At 43.3% G+C, this 10,748-nt stretch overlaps 3 protein-coding genes across 3 annotated transcripts in view; 1 reads left to right on the top strand and 2 right to left on the bottom strand.

The window, feature by feature from the left end:
* Nucleotides 1-2,858, bottom strand: LOC118427747 (rhodopsin, GQ-coupled-like). The gene is made up of 3 exons (XM_035837669.1): nt 2,652-2,858; nt 1,556-1,689; nt 1-834 (listed from the first exon to the last, which is right to left on the bottom strand). Exons 1-3 carry the CDS (start codon nt 2,831-2,833, stop codon nt 164-166), a joined length of 987 nt encoding a protein of 328 aa, XP_035693562.1. The 5' UTR covers nt 2,834-2,858; the 3' UTR covers nt 1-163.
* Nucleotides 2,859-4,898: 2,040 nt separating this feature from the next.
* Nucleotides 4,899-6,371, bottom strand: LOC118428317 (tumor necrosis factor ligand superfamily member 10-like). Its single transcript, XM_035838346.1, has 2 exons — nt 6,239-6,371; nt 4,899-5,467 (listed from the first exon to the last, which is right to left on the bottom strand). Exons 1-2 carry the CDS (start codon nt 6,303-6,305, stop codon nt 5,055-5,057), a joined length of 480 nt encoding a protein of 159 aa, XP_035694239.1. The 5' UTR covers nt 6,306-6,371; the 3' UTR covers nt 4,899-5,054.
* Nucleotides 6,372-10,067: 3,696 nt separating this feature from the next.
* The window catches only part of LOC118426858, a 2,188-nt gene continuing 1,507 nt past the window's right edge, over nt 10,068-10,748 (top strand). Inside the window, exons 1-2 of the mRNA XM_035836416.1 lie at nt 10,068-10,361; nt 10,694-10,748. The exon at nt 10,694-10,748 is cut by the window's right edge and continues 30 nt beyond it. Coding sequence (XP_035692309.1) covers nt 10,170-10,361; nt 10,694-10,748 — 247 coding nt within the window. The 5' untranslated portion in view covers nt 10,068-10,169. The remainder of the gene's footprint in view (nt 10,362-10,693) is intronic.

Below are 10,748 nucleotides of genomic sequence, written 5' to 3'. Positions count from 1 at the left end.
CTCTCTCAGTCAGTCATTTTACTCATAGATTGCTTCTAGATTGCAAACTTTATTGTCACAAATCATTCACAAGAAAAGCACAAACTTTACACGCAATAAGATACTGTCGTTCTTCACATCGTGAATTCAACACGAAATTGCCTTACACTGAAATGTTCATCGCCTACTTTCTACAAAGAAGTCCACTGAAATGTTTACCCATTTTTTCTCGGTAATACTGTCGGACCTTGGGTAGCGACAACGCAAACATCATTGGGTCAATGGTGGATGCACACTTCGCTATGGCGCTAGCTATCATGACATACATAACAGGAACCGTGATCTTACACAGACTCAGGAGGACCACCATGGCATATGGCGCCCAACTTAAACAGAACAAGACCGAGAGGCCCAGTGCGACCACAGCAGTCTTCCTATCTCTTCTACAAGTCCTTTCTGTACTCTTCACATTCGCGCTCTGCCTAGATCTCTTCACAGCGACAAGAACGTAGCTGTAACAACAGACTATGCCAATTAGCGGCAGCACAAATGCAAAAATCAACAGCGCAATGACGTATGCTCTGGAGAGGTCGTCGGAGGATAGGTAGTCAAACATGACGCTGACGCCGGTGCGGTCTATAATGAACCTGTTCCATCCAAGGAGAGGCGGCAACATGAGCAGAACGGAGTAGATCCATGTGGTGGCAGCGGTGAGGAGCATCTTGCCGCGCGTGATGTTAACGGCAGCGGTGAGAGGGTTGAAGGCCACAGCGACCCGCTGGACGGCTATGGCGAATTGGGTGGTCATCATGACGATGGTCATCACACTGACACTGAAGCCCATCACGTCGCGACCTATATTAAACCATGTGAATGAAAATGAAGTTTGAATTGAGAGACTCTTTTTATACAACCTTTGGTTTATTCTCACCAACGTTTCGGCGACCGTCTGTCACTAGTCTTTAGGGCAATTCTGACGGGTTCACATTGTACTGCAGGACAGGTGTCGCTGCTCACAGTTCAGATGCGGTCACAGAAGAAGGTGACAGACGGTCACCGAAACGTTGGTGAGAATTAAGCAATGGTTAGTCCTAAAAGAGGCTCATTATTTATTATCATAATGTCTTACATTGAATTTGTGGTGTTTGCAAGCCTCTTGTTTTCACTAAGAATAACTGATTCAAGTTTGCTTGCATTTTGCCAAGCTTGTGTTCAGCCATGGAACACAGAAATACACGTCAATGTGACAACAGTACAGCAGCATTAAGCTAAGGGCACAACCCATCGTATACGTGCAAATACGTGCTGTCTACGTGCCAAAACGTAGGCAATCTTTTGTGATCTGCAAGTGGTAAGTACCGCCTCCGTACGAACTCGTAGGGAATCCGACGGATTTTGGAGCGCGCAGACACGCCTTAGAACTTTACGTGCAGGCAAAACTTTGTGTGCTGTTTTGCTGCGGATTCGCCCCCGTACGTGCCAGTACGGACGACGCGCCTGCCCTGTACAGCCTGAACGTTTTTCAGAAATACGTGGCGGACGCGGCCTCAAAAAAAAAAGAAAAAAAAGTTCCTACCGATTTCCCCAACCGTCCATGTGTGTGTGAAGCTTCCCCAGACCGTGGTAGAACAGTACATCACACACAGCAGGGCGTTGGTGACGTACAGGTTCAGCACCAGGTAGTGCTTCGGACTTCGCAAGGCTTTACACCTGCAGGTGGACAGAAAAGTGTAACATGCTTAACTGCACCTAGTATCAGTAAGACCCCCTTTCCACCAGACGGCGATCGAGCTGCGCTCTGACTGCGACCCACATATGATATGTGTGACCTTCACTTTCATACTAGGTATATCATACACAATGTAAAAGTGTGACCAAGAAGACAACAAAACGCGCAAAGCGTAAACCATTTTCTATAGAATTCGTTTAGCGATATGTCAAATGTTAGGTCAGATGGCGAGCGCGGCGGGAGCGCTGTCCTAGTGGAAAGGTGTTATAACGAGATGAGGCATGCCTACTTAATTGTATGGATGCCTAAACTGGCCAAATGTCACCCGATAGCATCCCTGCTCAAATAGAATTTTATGCTTGCCAGCGGATCTGCTCTGCATGCGCAATCTTAGTCTGTGAAAGAGACCACGGACATTGCAAAAAAAGCGTTTTCCAAAAGTGCCCCTCGGCTTTCTAAAGCCCTCATTTTGTAATTACAAGTGGCTGCTCATAATAATCTAAGGTAAAAAATACCAAAAAAACATGACGATCAGCATCCGTCAACACGTTATCGAGTTATTGTTGTCCAGAGTCAAATCCATCCAGGCCTTCTCCAGTTATGCTAGTCTTCTACACACACACACAAACACATACACACAAACGCTACCCAAAATATAGATAGATAGATAGATAGATAGATAGATGGTTTATTGCGCAACAATTCCATCAGTGACAATGGTTTGCAACGTATATACAACAAAGAGTACAATCTGATACTATACATACGCTCGTATCATTATATTGCAACAATTTCAGTTACTCCATTACTAGTGGAATCTACGGTAGGTAATAAAGGTATATATCAGCATATATCAGACTCAGTATAATTCTATACTACTAGCGACATAATATTTGTCAAAAGTTATATAACCTTCTAGGCTAAGATAATGAAGTCAACTTACGCATACAAAGCTTGAAGAGCCAGTCCGTTCCCGATGATTCCTGTGACCCCAGCCAGAAGGATTGCCACCCCGAACACTATCTGGGCAGTGGGGGACGGCTCGTCAACAATAGCCGCCGCTGAATCATTTGTCTCACTGTCGTCTTCGAGAAATGAGGGTGTGGTGAAATTTCCGACGTCCATGTCATGCACGTCTGTCCTGGCAACGTGCACTGAAGGTATCTTTATGAGCGTGCCCACCAACTGGCACCAACCAGCACGACGTCTGGCTTTGGTTTCGGGCGTCGCAATGACAAATTCTGAAAAGAAAGACACCCCCAGAACCTACTGAACCTAGGGATGACTAGGATCTTTGCGGTGAGAATGAAAACTACGGGAGCTAAGAGAGGATTTGAAGAGAAAGACTGATTGCAGCTGTAGGGTAACTACTGCAAGAGCAGAGCATAGAGGGCCAATTCTGACTGCGCTGTCATAACAAATGACATGTAAGCAAAGGTCATCGATTCACTGTCAACCAAGTAGCCAAAAAAGGAGAAAATCTGTCATTACGTCAATTTGGAAACTTCAAAGTACCATGGACATAACTTACCGCCATTCACACAACTTAGAGGATAATGAAGCGCTTCTTCAGCCGGGGGGAGTGTTTTGTTCTTTCCTGCTTAATTAGCTTCACGCGCGTTGCCAGCTTCATCTAACCGCATCCTCTTCACTGGACCTGAATCACAGCCTGTGAGGGTTCTTTTAAAGATGAGAAGTTTTTTATCATATTTACCCTTGGGACAGCACACGTAGGCCGGCTGCGTTCGAACAAAAGACCCGTTTCTTACGTAAACTGCCGTTTCTTACGCAGCTTTCGGGGCAATGACCCCGATTGAGAGTGGGTTTCAGGGCATGTGGCCTTTAGGCTTATATTTACCTTGAAATTGTTTATATAGGAAAGAAGCAGGCTTCTGCCGACTCATCTTACTCATCTTACTTATTTATTCTCAGTTTCTTCCATTTTAGTGTCTTTTTGGACATTTTTCTTAGTTTTTGTAACATTTAGCTGTACTGCAGTATGTAACGTTACTCTCCTCAAATGTTTACAGTCTAAAATTTTTAGTACAGCTTTAGGCCCATAGATGGAGAACGAGTAGTCCTCTTGTGCCAGGGTGAGAGGGTGATTTTAGTTATCAAATAAGTATTTCGTATCATTTTACTACGGACCGCTTTCCATTGAGGTCATGAGAGAAGAGGTAAGAGACAAAATGTGATAACGATACAAATTGAGTCCTACAAGATAAATTTTAAGTCTTAAAGATCTACATGTTCACACATATTGATATACACTTAATATTACAAACGCATGATAGAGTAAAAGAAGGTATCTGGCTAATCTCTATTCGTTTTTATCATATCACTGACCGGTCGACGCCATATTCGAGCGTAACGTTGGGGAGGGGGGTAATACGTATATACAGCAACATTTGAATTACAAAAATGCACGACAGCATCGTGAATAAAAATGTCTCCTTTATTAAATGCAAAACTATTTTGCTGATATTGACATGGTAAAAAGTGAACTCTACTGGTCCTGAAAGAGAAGGCAAGCACTATGTACAGTATATATCTACTGGTTCATTGGGAAAAAATCCAATTGAGCTTTTCAACAAGTACGCACTGTCAATGGCCTAGGGTTGCTAACATTGGACGCTAATAGTCATTCGTATAATACAAAATTCGAATTGGAATTTTCAATTATTGTTTATAAAAAAGTATATACAATGTATCTACACATTGAAACAGTTCAAAACATCGTTGATTCGCCTCCTGCGTATCGTGTTCAAGGTGATCATGAAAACACTGTTTCTCAGCTGCCATTTCATAGATGTTTATATCAACAGTCGTCCTAGCATGCATACAGTATTCTCCGTAGGGCTTTCAAGTTACATTCGTGCCAGTTTTTAAAACATCAGACTGGAAGCTAGACATGGTGGCAACACAGATTTGGCGTCAAACTTGGCATTTGAGATAGCCTTGCAGCTTCTTGTAGCCACAGAGGCTTGCATTTCAATTGCGTCAAAAAGACGAGTCATCTAACAGTCCACATTTCATGTTGACTTTGTGTTGTGACTTTCCTTATCGTGAGTACCGTCCTCTTAACGGTACGTACGCCCCTTTCCATACTAGTGCGATGGATAGCGTAACGGTGTGAGGATGGTATCCAGGCTAACGCTAGTTCACCTTACCCATATTCGTTGAGTGAAGGTGAACTAGCGCGGCACATGCCTATATCATGAAGGCGCCAAAATAACTGGACGTTTCCTCCAAACCACGACCCAACTGTTTCCCCCCTTTGCAGGCTGTACTTTAAGACAACGGATAAAGCTTACTCCACAAATAAAGGTGAACTAGCGGCACTTGTCTATATCATGAACGCGCCAAAATAACTGGACGTTTCCTCCAAGCACACCATAGACATGTTGGACACCGCGACCCATATTTTGTCCCCCCTTTGCAGCCTGAACACCCCACCCTGATAGGACGTGTACAACCCAAACTCCACGTTCTTAGACCAACATGTGTTTCTCGCGCTCTTCATGATCTGAAGCGGTTTCGGATAGGAGTTTTGTTTGAATGTGTAGTGGATGAGCTGGTAGGTTTTGCTCTGCGTCTGTTTGGGGTTTAGGAAGCGGTAGTACAGTTGGGAGTAGATGAAGTAGAGGCCGTTTGTAGGGATGATGATGTGCCCTTTCTTGTGTCTCATCCCGTTAGCCAAAGTCGCTAGTCCCTGTCTCGCCTCCCATGACTTGATCTTGCTCAGGCCCTTGTCGTCACCTGTGGGAACAAGAAACCGTTTTGGGCTATTGTGTGACTATCAGTTTGTTGTTATGTATATATTAATATGTTATATTGTAATGGTGACAAAGAGAATCTTACACATGGAAACACACACATACACACACATACAAGCACAAAAACACATGCAACCCCCACACACGCATACACACACTCACTCACTCACGCAGACACATTTACATACACACATACATACACACACACACACACACACTCACACACACACACACTCACACAGCTGTACACACATACACACACACACAAACACATATTCATACATACATATATATACACACACACACACACACACATACACACTTGTAAACACACACACTCACACACACATGTACACACACACACGCACACACACACACACACAGCTGTACACACATACACACATACATACACACACACACAAACACATATTCATACATACATATATACACACACACAGACACACACACACTTGTAAACACACACACTCACACACACGCATACCACACACACACACACACACACTCAGATGCACACACATACACACACAGACGCACACACACACACACACACACACACACATACATACATACACGCACAAGCGCATACACACACATGCACACACGCACGAAAAAAATGCACACAACATAAAACACAACGCAGACACAAAATTCCAATAAAAGAAAGAAGGCGACAAAAAACATGACATTCGCAAGTCACTGAAATAACTTAAGGCAAATATCTCAAATCATTTACCCGCCAGAGAGTTAATCTGGGGACTCCCCGTGAGGTGTGCTGTAGGTTTATGGGTCCTGTGACTCATGTTTCCGAACGGAGTTTCCCTGTCTGTTGGAAGCCAGACGGTTCCTGTAGAAATAAAACTCACATTTAGCGGTGCAGTCTTCAATATGATACAATTATGATATATCATGTTCGCAAATGGTTGATTCACATTAATTAATGATAGTCTTCTTTGGTACACAACCCTGTTTTATACTTCTGTAGATGTCTCAACCTCTTGTCTGGCTGGTCTTCACCAGTATGGTTCAATATACACTGATAAAGACAACAGACAAGTCCTTAAAACGTCTGTGGAAGAATAAAAGAGGGTTGTGTACCGAAGACTACTATGTTGAAAGATACATAATGTCGTTATTCTAACAGTCTTGGTCGTAAGAATAAATCCCAACAAGGCTTTATCCGTGCCACCGATTTAGAGAATATCGTTGTTCAACACAGCGACAGTAAATTCTTTTTCTTTACCATTAGGCTTATATCCCTTCAAAGCTGTCAGTGGAAGAAGAAAGAGAATTTTAGCCACCACCAACAGTTCAGGATTGAAGGCTTTCTTCTTTTATCATTTTGTATTGAAAATGAGAGACAGCGGAAGGTGATTAAATCAACAAGGAATGTAGTCTAAGACAGAGCTGAAAAGGTAGAAAAAAAAATTCATACAAAAGTCATAATTCAAACAGTGGTATTTGCAGACTTTACATGGGAATGTGTTTATGATTATGAACGTTTGGGTATGTTACACAAAGTTAGAAGTATAAGGCCTGTAGAAGAGGATGATTTGTAGTGAGACATTGTATACATAAAAGAGTCACTCGATTTTTCAGACCTACTGACCTTCCTCCCTCTCATGCAGGTATTTTTCCACTGCCTATAGAAAAGGTAGTAGTATAGTGTTAGGCGGTCGACTCTTTTATTCTCTACGACCAGTTGCTCCTGTTACACATCAACACAGTTACAAAACTCATGCCAGCAAAAATCATACATACATACACACTATTGAAGCCGTGAACTTTTGCCGTGAAAAAGACATAACAAGTACGTTACAATGACAACAAATATCCAAGACTCCTTATAGTTAGCGCGTAATGTATCATGATAAACTGATAGGCGTACATGAAATAAAAGGGTCTAGGGGCTTTTTCTACCTCACGTTGTTGACAAACTTAAGATTTGCAGGACCGCTTGGCTTCATGCCAAAGTCAATACCTTTCACATCACCCCTAGCGAAGGAGCGAAGGCAGTTGGACCCAAATATTTGCTCAGGTTACGCAGACCTTTACGCTTGTTTTTGTGGACACTGAACAAAGTAACTTGGAAAGTCCCCGCAATAAAGATAAAAAACACTCGACGTCGCTACGTTCGTTCCTTGGTTCCCTTTTTCAGGAGGTAGAGGAACGGTAGAGGCGGTACCTCACCCGGGACTGCGTTGCGTTAGCAGCGTCACTGCGTTCTAAATTGAATACGTGTTGGCTTTTGCTTTGAAATGTGAATACCATGCAAAACGTACAAATATGACTAAAGAAACAACGAAAAGCGTAGAAACATTCGTTTTTATCGATAAAATTCGTTGATCTCGGCCGCAGCGACGCCGCTAACGTGTCGCAGCTTCAGTGAGGAACTCCCGACAAACAGCAAGTGAAAACTGGTACAATTTGTCTGACCTAAGGCTTTTTATTAGCCTTTTTCAAAGGCAGCGAACTACAGACCAAAAGAAATGAATTCAAGCAAAATAGACTTCAGTGAATGTTATTCCATTTCTTCCAAACCTCACCAGTTCCAGTGCCGTCTCGTTCAGTCCTCCCGCACCGTCATGCTGGAACAGCCGGTCCTGTAGCTTCAGTTGCGACCGGCGGAGTTCTTCAACCTCCCGCTCCAACTCCACCCACATACAGGCCACGGCAGACAGCACGGCGGCGTTCACAACACTACAGATTGACACTGCGATGATCACAGGGCATTTTGAACCTCTCTTACCCTCTATTTGGGCCTTTTTCTGCGCACCCTCGGGTGGCGAATCTGTAGAGTACGAACCGAAGTGGTTGTAGGACGGTTCGGGGGTGGATAGCATGGTGTGTTGGTATTTGGCGGGACGGAGAAACAACGGCAAAGAGGAAGCTGTTCTACCCTTACACCCATAGCCCTCGAGATCGAGAAAGGGGGACCGGAGTAACAGTGTTGATCCCTTTTATAGTCAGTGTATTTATCACCTGTGTATTCACAAAATGTTAGTGCTATTGCGCATGCTTTCTGGACTTGAGTAAACATATCGGGTGGATTGCGATAAAAATATTTACCAGCTGTCAAAGGTAGTGGGGGTCGTCTTGGATACAGGAGCTGAGTCAGCAGCGTTTTGGGGAAGGGGGAGTCCAGCTATGAAAATCGGTCATGTCGTAAAAGACGATGAATACTCGTAAACAAGAGGTTCAAATCCTGTCTTTCCCTTAAGCCTTCTTGTCAAATCTTAAATATATCAAATCCCAATGAATGAAAAACGAATCGATATATATACAGAAGGGTATGTACAGCGGGTCACTTGTAGTTAGGCTAGGGTGGTTTCACTGAAGAAAAAAATACAAGAAAGGCAACATTTTGATTTTTCTGTCCCAAAAGTATCGCTTAGAATATACTAGGTTGCACATGCATGCGGTGCGGTGAAAATACATTGTAATTCTATACCGCGCGCTTGACTCCCTGTACGTCGAACAACGGCAAAGAGGAAGATGTTCTACCCTCACACCCATAGCCCTCGAGGTTGAGAAAGGGGGACCGGAGTAACGGTGTGTGTCACATTTATAGGCAACCTGTTTACCACATTCCGACATGTACACTGTTCACCATTGGAGAACGTTATTGTATTCGCTGTTATTAGCCAACGGTATGGCTGCCTTGTAGACTTTGCCCAAGAAGAATTGAGGTCAAAATATTTACTTAAGTTCGACAGGTGTTAGCGTTGGTCCAATCAGGCCCAAATTTAGTAGCTGAGTCAGCGGGGTTTTTGAAGGGTCGATAAAGAACTTCGTTACCTGTGGGTGACTGAAACAGGAACAAGCCACAAAAAATACTTGATATGGCTAATTTGGAGTACGTATGGTCAGTGAGATACCCGTTCAATTTTCTCACTAATAGCGTTATGAAATAGAAAATCAAATTCAACAAGAGCCCGGGGGTAGCATTGTTTAACAATGGAGGACGGCTCATGCAATTTTTTAATCCTACAACATTTATATTCATGAAATCAATTATACAAAAAGTCATATGATGCAACTGAGAATGATGAAATAATGAAGAGGATAAGGAACCGTCAGTATAACTTGCTCTTCACATTCAAACAAAGCCTGTTTACCCACGGGTGGCGAATCTGTCGGGTCCCAACCGAAATTATTGTAGGATGGATAGCATGGCGTGTTGGTATTAGGCGGGACAGAAACAACGGCAAGGAGGAAGCTGTTCTACCCTTACACCCATAGCCCTGAAGATCGAGAAATGGAAGCCGAATTAACGGTGTTGATCCCTTTTATAGGCGGTGTGTTTATCACCTGTGTATACACCAATGGAAAAGGTTAGTGCTATTGCGCATGTATTCTGGACGTGAGTAAATCGAAAGATTGAACCAATCAGAACGACAGATACACAGACATAGACCCACGTGAAAGAGAGGTACAGGAAATGCCCACCAATCAAAAGTACGGTTACGTGCAAACGGTAGTGCAAAGTACACGCTTCCCATAAGTATAAAAGGAGCACACACTGTAAATCCGCGCCTCTCTCTCGGGGGCTATGGGTGTGCGGGTGGAACAGCTCGCATTCCAACTTTGCCGTAGTCATCAAACTTTTTTGTCGGTAATAACACAGACACAGAGCATTTCACGGAAGCTTAGTTTTGTAACATGCGATGAGCTCGCGTCTTCGCTACAGTGTGAAGGGGTCAATTATCATTGTCCTCCTGTCTGTACTACTGTGCTGGTTAATGCTTCATCGTCACGTTAAGTCAACGTTGCACGAAACACCATACGGTCCTTCAACCGGTGGGAACAACGATGGGCAATACCAACCCGATGGAACCTCGACTCAATTATGTCTTAAGGTAAGATATTTGAGAATTATTTCATATATGTGAGTGAATTTCTGTTTTGCAATTTTTTTCGTTTTTGATTTTTATGATTTTAGTGTCTGCGGAGCATATAGTGTTCCATCGTAGAAATCAGTAATCCATTAAATTGAGTCGAGTATTGACGTCATCAGAGCACAGCGCAAATGGGTGTGCCCGCGCCCTATAAGCGCACTTTGTAACTTGGATTCAGTGACGGTGAGATCCTACTAATGTAGAGGAGAAGGATGATCTTAATAACAGTTTTGCCCCTATGCTTAACGATAAGTCAACGGTGTTAAGAAGCTTGGGAAATATTTTTGTTTCAGCTGATCAAAGAAATGATGGGAAGAAAGCAATCGCCAGGGCCAGCATATAAGTTTG

Source organism: Branchiostoma floridae, chromosome 12, assembly GCF_000003815.2.
Source record: "Branchiostoma floridae strain S238N-H82 chromosome 12, Bfl_VNyyK, whole genome shotgun sequence".
Taxonomy (NCBI): Eukaryota; Metazoa; Chordata; class Leptocardii; order Amphioxiformes; family Branchiostomatidae; genus Branchiostoma; species Branchiostoma floridae.
This window is presented reverse-complemented; position numbering and strand designations above follow the sequence as displayed.

Excerpts from the sequence above, each read along its gene's own strand:
- LOC118427747 (XM_035837669.1), bottom strand. The coding sequence starts at position 2,833 with ATGGACGTCGGAAATTTCACCACACCCTCATTTCTCGAAGACGACAGT. Across the intron at positions 1,690-2,651 it reads GCTCTTCAAGCTTTGTATGC|GTGTAAAGCCTTGCGAAGTC; the intron begins GTAAGTTGACTT and ends GTCCACCTGCAG. Across the intron at positions 835-1,555 it reads ATGGACGGTTGGGGAAATCG|GTCGCGACGTGATGGGCTTC; the intron begins GTAGGAACTTTT and ends GGTTTAATATAG.
- LOC118428317 (XM_035838346.1), bottom strand. The coding sequence starts at position 6,305 with ATGAGTCACAGGACCCATAAACCTACAGCACACCTCACGGGGAGTCCC. Across the intron at positions 5,468-6,238 it reads CCAGATTAACTCTCTGGCGG|GTGACGACAAGGGCCTGAGC; the intron begins GTAAATGATTTG and ends TTGTTCCCACAG.